General features: G+C 40.5%; 1 protein-coding gene across 4 annotated transcripts in view; it reads left to right on the top strand.

Moving 5' to 3' along the window:
- ELMO1 (engulfment and cell motility 1) overlaps positions 1-15,818 on the top strand; it is a 321,010-nt gene that overhangs the window by 295,935 nt on the left and 9,257 nt on the right. For all 4 annotated transcript variants that reach the window (XM_076330867.1, XM_076330868.1, XM_076330869.1 and 1 more), the window contains 3 exons: positions 1,630-1,742; positions 9,739-9,846; positions 13,496-13,578. In XM_076330867.1, coding sequence (XP_076186982.1) covers positions 1,630-1,742; positions 9,739-9,846; positions 13,496-13,578 — 304 coding nt within the window. The remainder of the gene's footprint in view (positions 1-1,629; positions 1,743-9,738; positions 9,847-13,495; positions 13,579-15,818) is intronic.

Raw genomic sequence — 15,818 nt, 5'->3', positions numbered from 1 at the left:
GTTTATGCCAGTCTTGAATGTTTGAAATCAGTCCAGCTGGAGATGTAGTCTCCAGCAGCCTGGACTGCTGAGTAATCCACACTGTGTTTTAACACTGTTCTCCTCAGCCCCTGCTCCCAGCTCTTACCTGAGGAGTGGGGAAGCTCATCAGCTCAGTAAAGGCAAGACATCTATTCAAGCACAAAATTCTTTTAATCACAGTATTGTATTTAACCATTCAGCGTATTCATATCTTAGTTCCCAATGAGAAAACAACAGTGCTTGAAACTTATCCTAAAGGACTAATAATACATTTCTGAAAGGTGGCCTGTTTCTATAGTTACAATGCTTCCTTGATTTTTGACCAGCTAGATTTTCACAGCTTGTAAATATGTAGTGGGTTATGCATCAAGAACTCCAACCATTTTGTTAATACCTGGGGGAAAGATGACATTTTTGTTTAAAGTTCTGATCTTTCTAGCAGAGGACTTTCAGTGGTTTCAGTGGGGGTCTGGCAGATCAAGGGTATAGGATCCAAATGAATGTGGAAATCAGCAGAGACTGGGCTTCCTAAGTTTTCAAGAAGAGAGAAATTTTTGCTGTCTCTATGGGTACCACAGCTTTGCTTCCTTTTGATGATGATTGCTGGAACATACTGCCAGACAGAATGATTTTTGGTATTACCTAATTTGCACAGCAATGGAAAATTATGGTTCTGACACACTTCGTATTTTATAAATCCTCTACACATTCAGTTGTTTTTTTTATCTTACTAGGCTTGCTGTCGAGTTGATGTTTAAACCTGTCTTTTATGTATTCTTAATGAATCTAAGTGAGGATATAACTGATGAATTCAGACATCTGTGAACCCATGTGATGGTATATGAAATCAACTTTAAATATTATGTGCATGCATTTTCTGCCTAGTTCTTGACATGTTGAACTCTTATCAAAATAGCATGTAGAAAATGGATTTTCTGAAGGATATATAATAATATTTCTAAATGCACTTTGGGTTTCTGCACTCTGGGTAAGGGTAAAGTTTGATCCTTGAGCATTCACTAGTCATGGGTTAGTCTCCAACAAAATTCTGATGATAATGAATTAATTGAATGGCATGGAATTAAGAACAAGTGTATAGCGCTGGTCATTATTTTAGCTCATTGGCATTGCTCACTGTTCTTTATCGTTGTTTCAAAATGTGTTTTAGCCTTCTTGTGTTGTCCTAAATAATAGTGCTAGTAAAGTATACCAGCAGAGGATCATGCAACAAAAGGTGACAGACCCTCAAATAAGCTTCACAGTGCTCCTATGATGAAAGAGCATTATTTGCCGCAGAAAAACCTTGTTGGTGCATTATAGCAGGCATTATTTTTAGATGAGTAAAGTAAGAAACAAATAAGTGACTTGCCTGAGTCATACACTGATGTCGTAGCAGGGAGATGTCTACAACGGAGATATCCTGACTCCCGTTCTTTGTTATAAGAAAAAAATTTTTTTTCTGGAGTAAACTAGATTCTGACCTGGGCCTGCCTGTGACTGTTGTCCCCTTCAAACTCCTTGCAGAAACATCTTGTGAGACTCTGTCTCAGAGGAAAGAGGATGGTCTTTGACTGAATTTGACAAGTGCCTACTTTCTCTCTTCCCAAGGGAACTGAAAGAGAAGATTCAGCCTGAGATCTTAGAACTGATCAAGCAGCAACGTCTCAATCGACTTGTGGAGGGCACCTGCTTTAGGAAACTCAACAGTCGGCGTCGGCAAGGTACAGCTCAGAGTGCCTAGTCTGGCTTCTTATTGTCACTTTTGTCTAAAAGTTGAGATGGGGAATACTACTTTTACTGGCAAGATCCTTGGTTGTAGTGCTGTCTTGACTGCTTTTACCAGGGGGCATCTGAAAGCATCTCCTAGTTACAGTTGTTGTAGGATTTCCTGTGTTTCCCTGGAACTGGTTTTGGCTTCATCACACAGATCATCTGGAACAAGTCCAGCATTTGACAGAAATCTCAAGCAGCAGTCTTGCACTCTGAACTGAGTATTTTGGTTTCTGCCTGGATGTCCAAGCTTCTTGTTCATCCCAAAACAAAATCTCTGCCTCTGCAGGAATAGCACATGAAACTTGGTGTAGCCAGAATTTGAATCTCTCAGACTTGGACCACCTTTATGTATGCGATGAGCTCATTCTGCACCCCTCCCTCTAGTGCTGCCTGTCTTTGGTTTTTGTCTTACATTACCATATACATTAAATATCTTACGGTGTTTAAATATACTTTTAAAAAGCACTTAGATCAGTAATTTGTGTACCTTCAGATGAATACTTGATTGACATGAGAAGATTATTTTCCCAATCCTATGAGTCATTGCTCAGTGCTAGATTTACAGCTCATTTTATACAGTCAAACTCTCCATGGTTCTTTTCCCCTCAGAGAGGCTCCCTTCTTTCTCCGGACAAAATAACAGGGACATAGTGTAAATTCAGCAGATTGTATCCAAAAATTTCCCTTTAAAACCCTCATTTTGTGAGGATTCAGATTGCCATTTGTTTTCTGCTGTAAATACAATACAAATTAGAAAGTTACAAAAGCTAAGAGTAAGAACTGACAAAGATCAATATTTGAGACCTTCAGATCAATTCGGGAAAACGGCTTTCTTCACAGAGAGAAGTATCCCTGCAATGCCTTCTTCCTTAGAAACAAGGAGGGAATTTTCCTTAATGCAGGGAGGTTATTTTGGAAAATTTCAAAGCCTTTGTGAAAAGGTTGAGTTGCAGAAAAATGTGGTGCAGCTTTATATCCTCTCTGTCAAGCCTGCAAACACCTATGAAGCCCACTGCACAGAGTTTAGGGAAATAGTATTAATATTCCACTGTGACTTTCTATACAGATTTCATAGGGAGGCATGATACGTGTTTTCCCTTCAGCAGCATATTCACAGAGTGAAAGTAGCTAAAGTAACGCATAGTTTGTTTTGGCTATCAGTAGTGAGGGTTGTTTATTTTATTCCTCTCAGAGCCTTAATCTGAACTACTGAAATTCTAGGGAAGGAGCAGGGTTTGTGGCAAACATTCTTCTTTTGGCAGATCTCCAAGAGGAAGATAGACTGTTTATTTTATCTTAAACTGTTGTTAGTTCATGATTTATAGGATCAAAAGCCTTAGGGGGTATAAATTGGTTCAACTTATGAAAGTGGAGTTTAAGTTAAAAAAAAAATTAAAAAAAAAATCAACGTAATCTTCTGGTCTACAGTTGAGAAGGTTGCTATGTATCATGCCTTGGAGTGAATTGTATAGGCCACCAGATTGATTGCTTTGATGTCATATTTATACAGGGCCAAAAAAGTTCACAATTTTTTGGAAACAAATAAAACATGTGAGCATGCCTCAAAGAACTTGATCTTCTCTGAAATATATTGGTTTTTGTCAGATACAAGCCCATTTAGAAGGGCATGTTTCCGCATGCCCCTAAGGGGTTATGTGTGCTTTATGTTAGACTCCCTGTATTCCCTGAAACAGAAGTGTAAATTATCCCCCTGGGAGGGAGGGATCAGACACAACCATTTCAGAAGATGATGATGTATGAGGCCACCAGAACTAAACTCAGTAAGATCTAACACTGTGTGATCTAATGAAGAAGCAAAGTATGGTTTGTAAACACAGGCATGTTTGACGTATAAGTCATTCAATTGGGATCCTTTTTTAGGTATGTGCAGTGCCTGGCACAGTCCAAATAGCAAATAGTGGCAGCTGGCACAAAGCAGAAGAAGCCCTCTTGAAATCAGCCTTTATCCTTCAGGGTCTCCTATGCCCCAAGCAGAGCAAGTTGTAAGACCAGGGCTGTCATGACGTCAAGAAGTAGGAGATGAAGTAAAGTGAATGGAGCACCAGAGGTTTAGCTAGTGATACTAAACGTCGGGACAGTCAAGCTTTCAGACAATTCCTCTGAATGTCCTGATAAAAATAGTACAAGTCCCAAATTCCTGAGTGTGTCTTCTGTTAGCTTTACCCCACCTCCCCATCTCCTCTCCTCCAACCCACCTCCACGTACATGTGCCCTGTACTACCTGGAGGTTCAGGAGCCCCATCACCTGCCTACTGCTCCAACCGAATTCACTTGTCATGGAGCATTACCAAGGCCCTCAAAGGGCCATGGTCCATCCAGGTTGATATGGAGCTGAAACAGAAATGGGGAGTGCTGTGAGGCATCATGATTTGCCTGTTATGTGGCAACCTACTTGTAAGAGTAGTAAGATCAGGTAGGTGTGTTACTTTAGTATGTATACTGTTTCTTTTACCTTTCTTATGATTCCTTTTTTCCCTTGAGACAATCCTGGAACAAATGTCACAAATCTACGGATTGTACAAGAAGAACCTGAACATGCCCTACACAGGAGAAGCTGAAAGCATTAAATTGCCCATTTAAAAAATAATTAACAGGCATTATCGCATGGTAAAGACTTCTTAAGACTGTTGTTTGAACATGTGGTAGGACACACATGGTTAGTTGCAGTAAGTTGAAAAAACTGACTTACAAAAATATGAGCAGGGAGTTTACAGCCTCTTACGGCCTTTTGAGAAGAGGTGAAACGCTTTCATATATACTTGGCATTGGAAAGCCTCCAATCCAATAGGTGATTGATTAGGGGGGATGCTGAAGATTAAGCTGTGAGGTATCTGTAGTCAGATCTCTGCCTTTTGTGTTTCAGCACAGGATTGTCGCATCAGCAGGATCCTCCGTAGCTGAAATCCAGAAATATCATTGTTGTCCCAGCAGGATCCTTAGCACTTTCAAAGAATACGTGGCCTTTCCCTTGCAAGGTTTCACAGGAGATCCGCAGCACTAACTCCTGTTTTTATTAAGCATTCTTAATCAGTTGGAGATGAAACAGTGAAATCTAGCCTGCCCTTCTGGTCATTGTTCAACAGCAGATCATGAAGCTCTACAAATCCCCACTTTGTTCCTTGACCGTGGACATCAGCTGACAGATAGACCTCTTCAGCTTTCTCCTTCCTTAGTTAATTCCTAAAATAAAGGAGAGAAGACTAAAGCAAAAGCCTGCAAAGCACTTCACAACCCCAAAAGTTATTAATTCCAGTAGAGCTAAGTAGCAGATAAAGGCATTTTATTGAGGATAATAGATACTTCTGATGCCGTCATCCAGTACATTTGTAGTTTATGTTGCAGGGTGCACTCTTGGAAATAAATTCCCCTTCTAGCTTTATAAAGATTATAGAGAAATTGCATGTTACTGAAGTGGTTTTGCAACCAAAGATGATGTTTCTTGAACAGTAATTTCTGGAAGGGAAGGAAAGCCTGGTGATACACACCATTAAATTAAAAACACAAGGCACCATGGAAGTAACCTGGAAAGAGAAAGTTTAATTTAAAACAAAAAAATCAAGTGAAGATAGGTTTTCCATCTCTTGCTAGGATAAGTAACTCACAGTTCTGAACAAGAACACACGCTTTGCCTTTTTTCTGCCAAGCCTCTTTGCTACTGCTACTCCATCCCACCCTCCGTAGTCCCATAAAAAATAATGTTCTGTGAGTGTGTGACTTACTGAGAGGAGCCAGTTAACCAAATATGCCTCCAGCATTGCCACAGGTCAATTATTCGTCATTTGCAGGGCTTGCTGGCTTTCATCTAAGCAGTTAAGCAGTTAGAATGAAAATGTGTCACTACAATTGTATTAAAGAAAGACAACACAATGAAAGAAAAAGGGTGAGTCCACATACATATATCTAAAATCTACACAAATACGTATGTTTTCACTGATATATTTAAAAGTGTGTTCCTGTTGCTAAATCCACGAGGAAGATTTTCTTTGAACAAAAAATTTCTTTAGTAATCTGGAACATATCTTGGGATAAAATGTATAGTCTCAGACTTTTGTCCGTGCGTATCTGAGCTATTTTCTCCCCAGATTCTAACTATAGAGCACTTCTGTACTAACCACAGCACTTCTCTACTTGGGATAGTATTGTTAAGGGCATATGAGTCATTGGCCATTAAAGCACTTGGAAACACACTATGCGGATGGCCAAGCACTGTGTAGCCCATCAGCAAAATGTTCTGTGCCCTACCATTTGATCACAGAATATTACTCTTCTAGCCAAATTGTAGCTGACTTTGTTATTTGGGATTTTTTTTTTTAACCTCATCTGTAATCTTTAACAATGTGCTGCGATTTATTTAACCCACTGGCTGCTCTAGCAATTATCTGAAAATCAGAACAATTTGTTTGAAACCTTTTCAGGTTAAAAACTGGAACGATTAATTCTGTTTCCCAGAGAAGAATTTCTAGCACCTTAATTTGATTGCATCAGTGGTCAGTGAGCTAAAAGACAGGACTCACCAGAAAGTGTAAATTATGTAGTGTCCGAAAATTGCGATAAAATCGCAAGCCCACATTGTCTCTAAAGACTCTCTGGTTAGCGACTGCCCTCCCTACAGCTGCTTGCTCTGATGATGAGTTTTACGGAGGCAGGTGTAATAACACTGGGTACAAAATAAGAGTTGTAGCTCATAGAAGGGACTTAGGCTTTGGGGCAAATTCATAAGACTGGGCCTAAAACCAAAACAAACTCCACTCCTTCCTAAACAGACAGTTGCCCCGCTCCAGCTGCGCGCATACACACGGATCTGCCAGCTGTGGAGTACAGGGTCTACTGAGAAATGCCTGTCCCTTCTTTAAAGCCTCTTGTGGCACTTCAACTCTGTGGACTTGGGTTTAAGAGCTCTGTAGGGTTTGGACAGTAGTTTTTCTTTGTTTTATAAACATCACTTTCTAATCATGGTAGAAGAGAGCTTTTTCTTTTGCTTTTTTTTTTTTGTGTTTATCAGTTTAGAGCTGAAAGTAAATGCTGGCCACTTCCCACGTGCTGTTCTGTAATTAAGGTTTCTTCACCCTTTTTGTCAGTGGAAGCAATTTCATATAATTTTTGACTGCAGCATTATTTTATACACTACTTTTCCAATAAATTGTGTTGAGCACCTGCACTACAGTAAAATAACGTGCATCCCGTTTAAAACTGTTCCCCTCCAAGGCACTGAGATTTCACGTAAGTGGGATATTGTCTGATAAACTGTTTGTAACATCATGTACAGCTGAAAAAACCACCCCAGCTGGTAAGGCTGAGGTGGTTGTAGAAGCAAGGGTTACTTCCCATCACTAACGTGCTGATCACCCTCCTCAGCCTGGCCGGTGCAGTGATTTAGTGGCTGTGGCTGAGGGAACCTCGTTAGTTCCATTTGTAGGTTTCATTTAAGGGTTTTTCCTCTTGACAGCAAAGCTGTGGTGTGATGGCAGTTATTAGTGAGCCCACAGGAGAATCGTGTTGGACATGCGTCAAGCTACAGTCTATGGCTGTTAGTTCTTTAATTAACCTTGGGTTATGGGGAATTGCTGTAAAAGGCTCCACAGGCCTTCAGAGCTAGGGTTTCTTCCTATAAAACCCACCCCTTCCTAAAAACGAAGTAAAGACATTTTCACTGAGGGGTTTTTCCCTCTTTTATTCTTGGAGCAGGAGGTTGAAACAGGAACAAGGTTACCAAAACACTATAACTGTGAGGAGGTTGAGAGAGACCTTTTTCAAACCCTCACTAACACCACCAGCTCCATTTGTGCTAAACTGAAAGGAATTAATATTATTTTTTTTCAGTTACACCATCTTCTTGGCCAGGTTATTGAGAAAGTAGTGAGACCATGTTGGCTTTTATTAGGAAAACATGATTGTTGTAATCTCAGAGACAGAAAGGTATATTCCTTTGTACAGTCTCATAAGCAATGGGGTTGCAGTTAAAGCTAGACATGAGAGCCTCCTGCTACAGTTAGTAGGGGCGTTTCTTTAGGTAGGCAAGGGGCACGATGGTCTACAGTCAGATTCAACGGGGTATATTTTTTAAGCACCAGGTCCTGGTAGAGTTTACTGTAAAGGGTACGAATCTAGAAAAGTTTCACAGCAATCCTTCTGAGAGACAGACTGCCCAACGAGTTGATTGTGTGTGTGCTCGTCAGATGAGAGTCTACTGAATGAGGGCTTCTGCTTGCTCTAGTTTCAAATCCCTACAAAAGCTTTGCAAGTGGGGTTTTCCTCTTGACCCCGTACTGTGCAACATCATACGTACTGCTTACAGTCCAGGGATGCTTGTATTTCAGGAGCTCTTCGTGTGTGCATCACAAAATGATAATCTCAAGCTCTCTACCATAAAACTTTCAGTGTTTTACATGCCTGTGAATTAGATAACCAGAATCTCTCCCATTGCCGTTTTGAGCCTTTGTCAGCGGTTTGTAAGGTCTTTTGAAACCTTTCTGTAGAAGGGGCTACACACTCAGAAAGTGGTTTGAAGTGTGTGGGTTTTCCCCAAAACATTTTTACCCACCATGACAAAGAAATTTAAAAAGGCACGTGGAAGTCCAATTTGCCATTCAAAGCTGAATTGCCTTTCTCTGTGTTTTATCACATTGCATTGCATTTTAAGTGGCTGGCCAAGGGACTGGAGAGCGCCCTTTAGAAAGAAGCTGGGTCCATGAAGCCAATATTTTACTAACAGAGCCAAGAAGGCCTTCCTTTGCTAACACCCCAAACGAGCTCACATATGCTGGCTCTGGTGGTTGTACAGCTCCCCCGACGTTTTATCCAAACTGTGGCTCCATTCACTCCTGGCGATTGCAGCGCCGCAGGGCTGTGTCAGTGCTAACATTTCCTCTAAATTGTCCCTTAGGCTGCTGCTTGGCACAGCATCAGCGCTGCCAGCAGCGAGAGAAGCACAGAGGCACAGAAGCCCTCTGCCCCCTCCACTGGCATTTTAACATCTAGCCTTGCTCTGAGCATTTGGAGATTTATAGCTTAGATGTAACAAGATTGTATTTTTGACAGCTTAACATTATGTGATCTATTTATTAAATAGAAAGTGCTCTGACAAGGAAGAGTAACCTCATTCTTGCCATTTCAGAAAGGGAACTGGCAGGCACCACCCTTGCACACTAAGCAGCAGAGTGGCCTAGCTCTGCAAAGCCCATGTTCTTCATGGGAGCAGATTTTAACAAATATTGTTAAGGTGGAATTATACCCTGCAAAGCAGGAGATGGCAGGAGATACATCTCCTAGGAAGGGATAAAATGCAGACTGGAGTGGGACTGCATGGTCACATGTATATTTGTGACCATGCAAAGCGCTGAGTTATCTGCAGGACAAGGGAGTTAGCATCTGCTTTTTAAATTTTTGCATGTTTGTTATGTCCAGTCCCTCCATAAATATGGGGGTGTTCTCCCATGTCTATAAAAAGACATGAGTCATAATTTTCATAAAGTATGGGATATTTCAAATGTATCAGTTTTTGGGTGTCCCACACAAGACAGCTGGCAGGGCTTAATTTTCACAGAGTGGGTGCTAAAAATGAAGCTTTTATGGGTACATTAAAGTTAGCCACTCAAAGCAGTGGTTACTTAGCCAGTCCTCTGGTCATAAGGGTCTATAATATCATGTAAAACTAAGTCAATTGTTTATTGCTAGTATTTATTTTTGGAGCCAGTGGCTAAATCAATACAAAAATGGTACATTAGTGCTGGCTTCATTTAATAAAGTAAAATTACTGAGCAAAGTCCCTGTTCTACTTTCCATACACCCCACACACTCCTCCTTCTGAAAGAAAAAAGGGAGTCCTTCCCTGTAGTGCCTCGTTTGAGTAAGCTTTCTCCTATGCTATTGATAACGCTCATGAAGATATGTGAGTGACCTTGTTTAATGTATTTATTTTAACAGACAAATTTTGGTATTGTCGACTTTCACCTAATCACAAGGTCTTGCACTATGGAGACTTGGAAGAAAGTCCCCAGGGAGAAGTCCCCCATGATTCCTTGCAAGATAAATGTAAGTCATGCACAAGGATTGTGCTACTTTTGTTTCTTTTATGCGAATTCCTCTTTATAACTTTTCGTAGGTTTCTCTTAACACAGGACGTGACCAACAGCTCTTTATACGGACATAGAAAGGAGAGAACATTTCCTCCTGCATGCAAACACTGCTCTCCTGGTTTTGGCAAGTGTGTAAGAGGACTGAGCTCAGCTTTCCAACGAGTTTATAATTTCATTCAGCTTGGAAATTTCATGCCTTTCATGGGAAGGAACACAGTTTATTTTCATTGCTTGTCTAACTGCAGATGTCAAATAAAAATACTTGGGCATCTTCAGAAGCACTTCCTGTCCATGGAGACATGTTTCTTCTGTGGCAAACAGTCTAGTGACTGAAGGAGAAATCCGTGTCAGGCAGAGGTCTTTTTCATTATTGTAGAGAGTGGACTTAAAGATGACACCTTGCTCTGAACAGTGTTAAGAGGACCTCGCAGTTACTGTGTGCCCAACTGGGAGAGGACATGCCTTTGTGACAGCTCCTACCAGGGGATTTATTGGGATATTTTTATGGACAAAAGTAATTTGGTAGCGCTTCAGAAGATCATAGCTCTCGTGAAAATTTCTTCTTAGTCCTTCAACATGAGTTGTAGATATTTAAACAGCAATCCTGGGAAAGTTTTTTGCGATGACTGAGATAATTACCAGTGTAGCTCTGTCACCAGAAAGTGACTCCGAGAAATCAAGCATTGAATAAGGAACCATTTCTTTCTGTTCTTTTCTGAACCTCCATTAGTAATAAATGCCATTCTTGGCATTATTAAATTAGACACGCTTGTACAAGTATTCCAGTTGGTAGCTCCACTTCTTTCATGGAATAGCAGAAAGACTAATTTTTCAGACACTGGAAATTTCTCCAGCCTGAAAATTGAGAAAGGAGAAAATCAGTGATTTAAACCTTCCTGTATATTAGTAAAACAAAGAATTGTTTCTCTTCTCCCCCACCCTATCTCCAGGCAGCACCTTTTAAAATTTCTGTGTGCTCCCAGACACAGTCTGGGAAGGAAAGAGGAAGAGCCTGTCTGATGCTGGAGCCCTGGCAGTTCGCAGTCACATTCCCTTGTTTTCATTGCCTTACAGATTGCCTCAAGGATGTTTCACGCTCTTACTGCAGATCTGGCAGAATGTTGGACGGGGGTTCACATTGCTGCATTGGCACTGGAAGAGGCTGTTTTTCTGGACGAGGCTTAGAGAAATAGCCCTTGAATGTTAACAGTAGCGTCAGGATGAGAGAAGAATGATGAAGGTCACGCTTGAACTGCAGGCACAATTATGAGACCAGCAGTTCCCAGATTTGTTTGCTTGGAGCACACTTCCACGCTCAAACCCCTGACCCTGACTGCAAGCTTCATCTTGCATTTGCATCTCTGCAGGTTCTTGAGCCTACTCGGGAATGTCAGGATCTCATGGGAACAGAAGGCTCCTACTTTAGGAATCACTGGGCCAGACCCACATGTTCCATGTGCATGCCTGCTGGCAGAGCAGATGCTGATGCAGTTTGAGAAAGATATGGTTATTTCATCAATATCTCAGGTTTTCAGGTGATGAAGGATATGAGTGCCACCCACATTAGAGTTTAATTAAACAGAGTTGAGAATATTGCAAGATAGAAGATTATAAAGTGGCACTATTGTTCAAAAGGTGTCAGGCCAAACTGGCTTGGGAATTTTACAGAACATTTTCCAGAAATATTCTGGTGTTCTTTGTAGACTTACATTGAATTTTGAACTATTCAGGTCTGAATATGATGACCAGATTGTCAGCATTTTGGAGCAGGGCAACAGATGAAAGAGAATAGGTGGCTAAGAAAATGGAGGACCAAGAGAAGCAGCATAGGGCATTTTGTGTACTCCTTGCCAAGCTTGAATAACTAGTGTCTATCTCCAAAAATAAATGGGGGGGGCGGTGGTGGTTAACCTTTTCACTTCTGTGAATGTCACCTCTCTCTTCAGGCTGGCAGAGTTAACAAGCTGTGCAGACTCCAGCTGGAACAGAAAACAGCTACCATCTTTCTCAGGACTTTCTGTTGTGAGCACATCACATCTGTGTTCACACCCTCCAGCATCTTGTAGTCAGCTTCTGATACCATCTGAAGTCTTTAATTCTGTTTTTCCAAAGCAAGGATTAGGCCAAGTTCCAGATAAATAAAGATCAGGATGTCACATCAGTCTGTGATCTCCCATAGTAACTGGGATCACAGAGATCGAGTGTATGAAACCTGAAGAAAAGCCTTCTTGGTTGAGAGATCTAATTTGAGGAAACCCTACCTTATGCAATTAGAGAAATTGTTTTTCTGACCATCTTCAGCAAATGGCAGGAACTCTTTCTTCTTAAGAAGACCTTTCTACCATAGTTGCAGTCAAATATCTCCTTTATTTCCCAGTTTGCCCTAGCTTGCTCTCTCCTCTCAAAAATAGTATCTCTTCTTGACCAAAAAGCAAGGTAGTGTCAGAGACGTAAAAAGTCAGCAGGACCACAGCATGAAATGCTGAGACTAAAGGCAGGAGAGGTTGAGTAGCGAAGAGCCAAATAACTTCCATTTCTTTTAGTTTTCCATGCAAAGAAAGTCCTTTAAAAATGTCTATAATATCCCATGCTATCCATTTGACCATAGTGCTAAGGTAATCTGTAATAAAATACATAGTGTTGCTGTACCAAGTAGAAGAGAAAATGCATTTCTCCTCTCCAGTATTTCCATTAGAGTTTGTAAAGAACTGGGCAGTAACAGACTTTCATATTATTATGCTGTTCTATATATATGATGCTTTTCTGCAGCCACAAGGATAATGGATTATTTATAGATTGTAGAAACTGTCACTCACTGACCATATTGTATTGTGGAGCATATAGATTCTGCATAATGTAATTACCGTTGGAAAATTGACTTCCACTTGAAACTCAGAGAAATTTATGTTTTAGTGACCTCACTCTGTGAGTGAGTCTGAGTGGCAGCAGCTTCCAATACTTTTTTCTTACCTGTTTTTGTTGGTTTTTTTTTTTTAATGATTTCTGATCATTTCACATTTTAAAGCAACTGGAATGGGTTGTTATAAGCCTTAGTCGTCCTTATTCCTGTTAATACCAGAAAGCGACTAAACTGCTAATGGGAGTGAAGTAGAAAACTATTTGAAAAATTCATACAAGCATTAACAGAAGGACAACGGCATCGAGTGAGGTAGGGTCCAACTCGCCTAGCATCCTCTCTCCAGCAGAGACTTCACCTGGATGCCTAGGAAAGAGCAACAACAGGGCAGGCATATTACATTAGTAAGGCAGAAAACAGTATATGTTTTCTAGATACACGAGTACACATAAAAACTGTCCAGACACAGGTACACATCTATATGAAACACTCTTACCCAAAGTGGTCTCAACAGGCAAGAAGAAGCATACTCAGATTTTTATCCAGATGCCTGAAATTTTGTCAAGACTTACTGATTCCTATTTTAGGTTTTTTTTCTTCTAGTTTTCTTTCTTACGACAGGCTGGAAATGACAAAGGAGGTGGCAATTTTAACACATTAGTCTTGCCTCTTTTTAGACTCTGTAGCTTTTACACACCTTGGTTATAACTCCTTTTCTGGTTTTTGCTTTTGTTTCTTTTTAATGCAGTGCCAGTGGCAGATATAAAAGCTGTTGTGACTGGGAAAGACTGCCCTCACATGAAGGAGAAAGGAGCTCTTAAACAAAACAAGGTATGGTTCTCAAATTGTTATGAACACACACCCTGCAGAATACAAAGCTTGTCAACTTGACCTTCCCTGAAGTAATACAGGTGTTTTTCATTCCAGCCTGCCACCTTTTTGTGTAGGCACACACACTTTGTTTTCACTTCAGACGATTTGAGTTAAATTATTAGGACAGTCTATGCTCCTTTACTCAGATTTCATGGCAGACGTGCATTGTGGTATGCCCAGAGCACATTAGGATAGTCTTTAGTAGTGGTGTCTTCTACCTCTAAAGCAAAGCAGTTTTGACTGCTGCTACAGAACAGAGCAGCAATGATTGTTGGTACCTACTCCTATATTGTCCCTGATAAATAACTAGTTTGTTCCAGCTGTATTCTCTGATGAGTTCACATTCAGTGAACACTAGCACATGCCAAATTTGCAATTAATGTCCAGCTGATGATAACTTCAGGCCCAGTCAGGTAGAAAAACAACTGCCAACAAAAGGATGTAAGGTAAGTGCTAGGCACTTAATGAGGTGTATAAAGATGTGTTCAGCAGTGCATTTGGGAAAAAATGTGTAGGAGGCAATGGTCAGCTTAAATTAGATTTATGCTACCTTTCAGAGTTTCAGATCAAGAGCTGTGAACTGACAGTAGGACTCAAATTGTACAGTGCCAGAATCTTGCAGAGTTTTTGTTAGTACGAATTGCCATTACAGCAAGAAGAAACTGAGTTACTAGCAAAGTCTGACATCTTTGGTAGTGATGGTCTTCATGCCATACTGTATGAGGTATGTTCATAAGTGTTCCATCAGGTTGTGCCGTCTGACCTTACGAGAAGGAGTGAGACTCTAATGATATTCTAGAACCACACCCTGAGGTCTGGGGACCAGGTCAGAGGATTTGAATCAGAATTTCTAGTTACCTGAAACTGAGAAATTTTGGGTCCAACTAGAAAGATATTTTGATGGACAAAATAGTAAAGTTAAGTGTTCCTGCTTCAGCACTTTAAAAATAAAATGCATGCATTTAGTGATCAAATAAGTACTGGAAAAAAGAGTTCTGATAGGAACCACAGAAAGTGAAAAGGCACTGTCAAAACTGCATCACACAACTGTTGCAGCTTCATAGCTGCAACTTTTCTTTCCTTAACTGTACGCAGATACGCAGAGCATCTCGAGTATTCTTTGCCTATGTTTCTCATACACGAGTTGCTCTAAGTCTATCAGGATACCATCATCTCCTTTCAGCAGTGGCTTTACATGGTTGGAAATGAAAAAGTCAAGCCAAGCCAGGAAAAAAATCCCAGGAGTATTTCTCCTTGTTGATTTTCTGAATCAGGGCATTAACACACACGCACACAATAGATTGCATACAACTCCTACCTCATGTTACAGCTGAACCATCAACAACATTTGGCTGGGGCATTTATATGATGCATATAAAGTATTTTTAGTGCTTCCTTGTCTTAGCACTCATATGTCCGCACAGAAAGGAAAGATGAGAAGAAGGAAAGTAGTGGGTGGCAGTGATGGAAATGTGTCATCTTTATGGAGCAGTAATGTCTAGATAGTATTTAATGCTAAATAGCAATGCTGCAGATGAGTTTGTCCTCAGCTGTCAGCATCACCCCATTTCCTCAGCTAAAATTGCTTTGGACTGGCATAAAACTGCTGGCTGAGAATGTGAAGATCAGTAGTTCGTAGGTAGCATGGCTGCATCCATAGCTGGAGCATTCCACTTGTGATCCCGGCAATAATAATTATGATGTTTTTACTATTTCTGGTGTGGTGGGGGATTTTGGGGTTTTTTTTTTCCCCTCCTCGATTCCTTGTTTTTTCCCCTGAGAATCACAGAATTGGTGAAATTAATTGTCATCCCAATCAAACTGTCATGCGCAATATTGCAGCTGCTTAACTGACATCATACGAATAACACATCATTGTGGAGTACCAGGTTAATGTGGACAATGAAATGAAAATTAAAAAAAAAAAAAAAAGCCAGACACAGAATGCAATTTGGCTGAGTTTAGTGTATGAAACCTGAAACTTCCTGAAATTTCACAATTGGTGATACATTTTTAAGAGGCCTTTTCATCCTGTGCTTTCTTTGTACATATATAACGACCATCTTAATGTTTAATCATTGGCAGAAAAGAAAATTGAATGGCAGAATGCCACTGCTATGAACATAGCTGGAATTGGCAGAATGTCCGTAACAAAGGCTTCAGCGTCTCTTCGTTTGCCGGCACATGGCCGTTATTCT

This window comes from Aptenodytes patagonicus, chromosome 2, assembly GCF_965638725.1.
Source record: "Aptenodytes patagonicus chromosome 2, bAptPat1.pri.cur, whole genome shotgun sequence".
NCBI classification, from domain to species: Eukaryota; Metazoa; Chordata; class Aves; order Sphenisciformes; family Spheniscidae; genus Aptenodytes; species Aptenodytes patagonicus.
The sequence above is the reverse complement of the archived record's forward strand: the minus strand, read 5'-3'. Positions and strand labels throughout refer to the sequence as shown.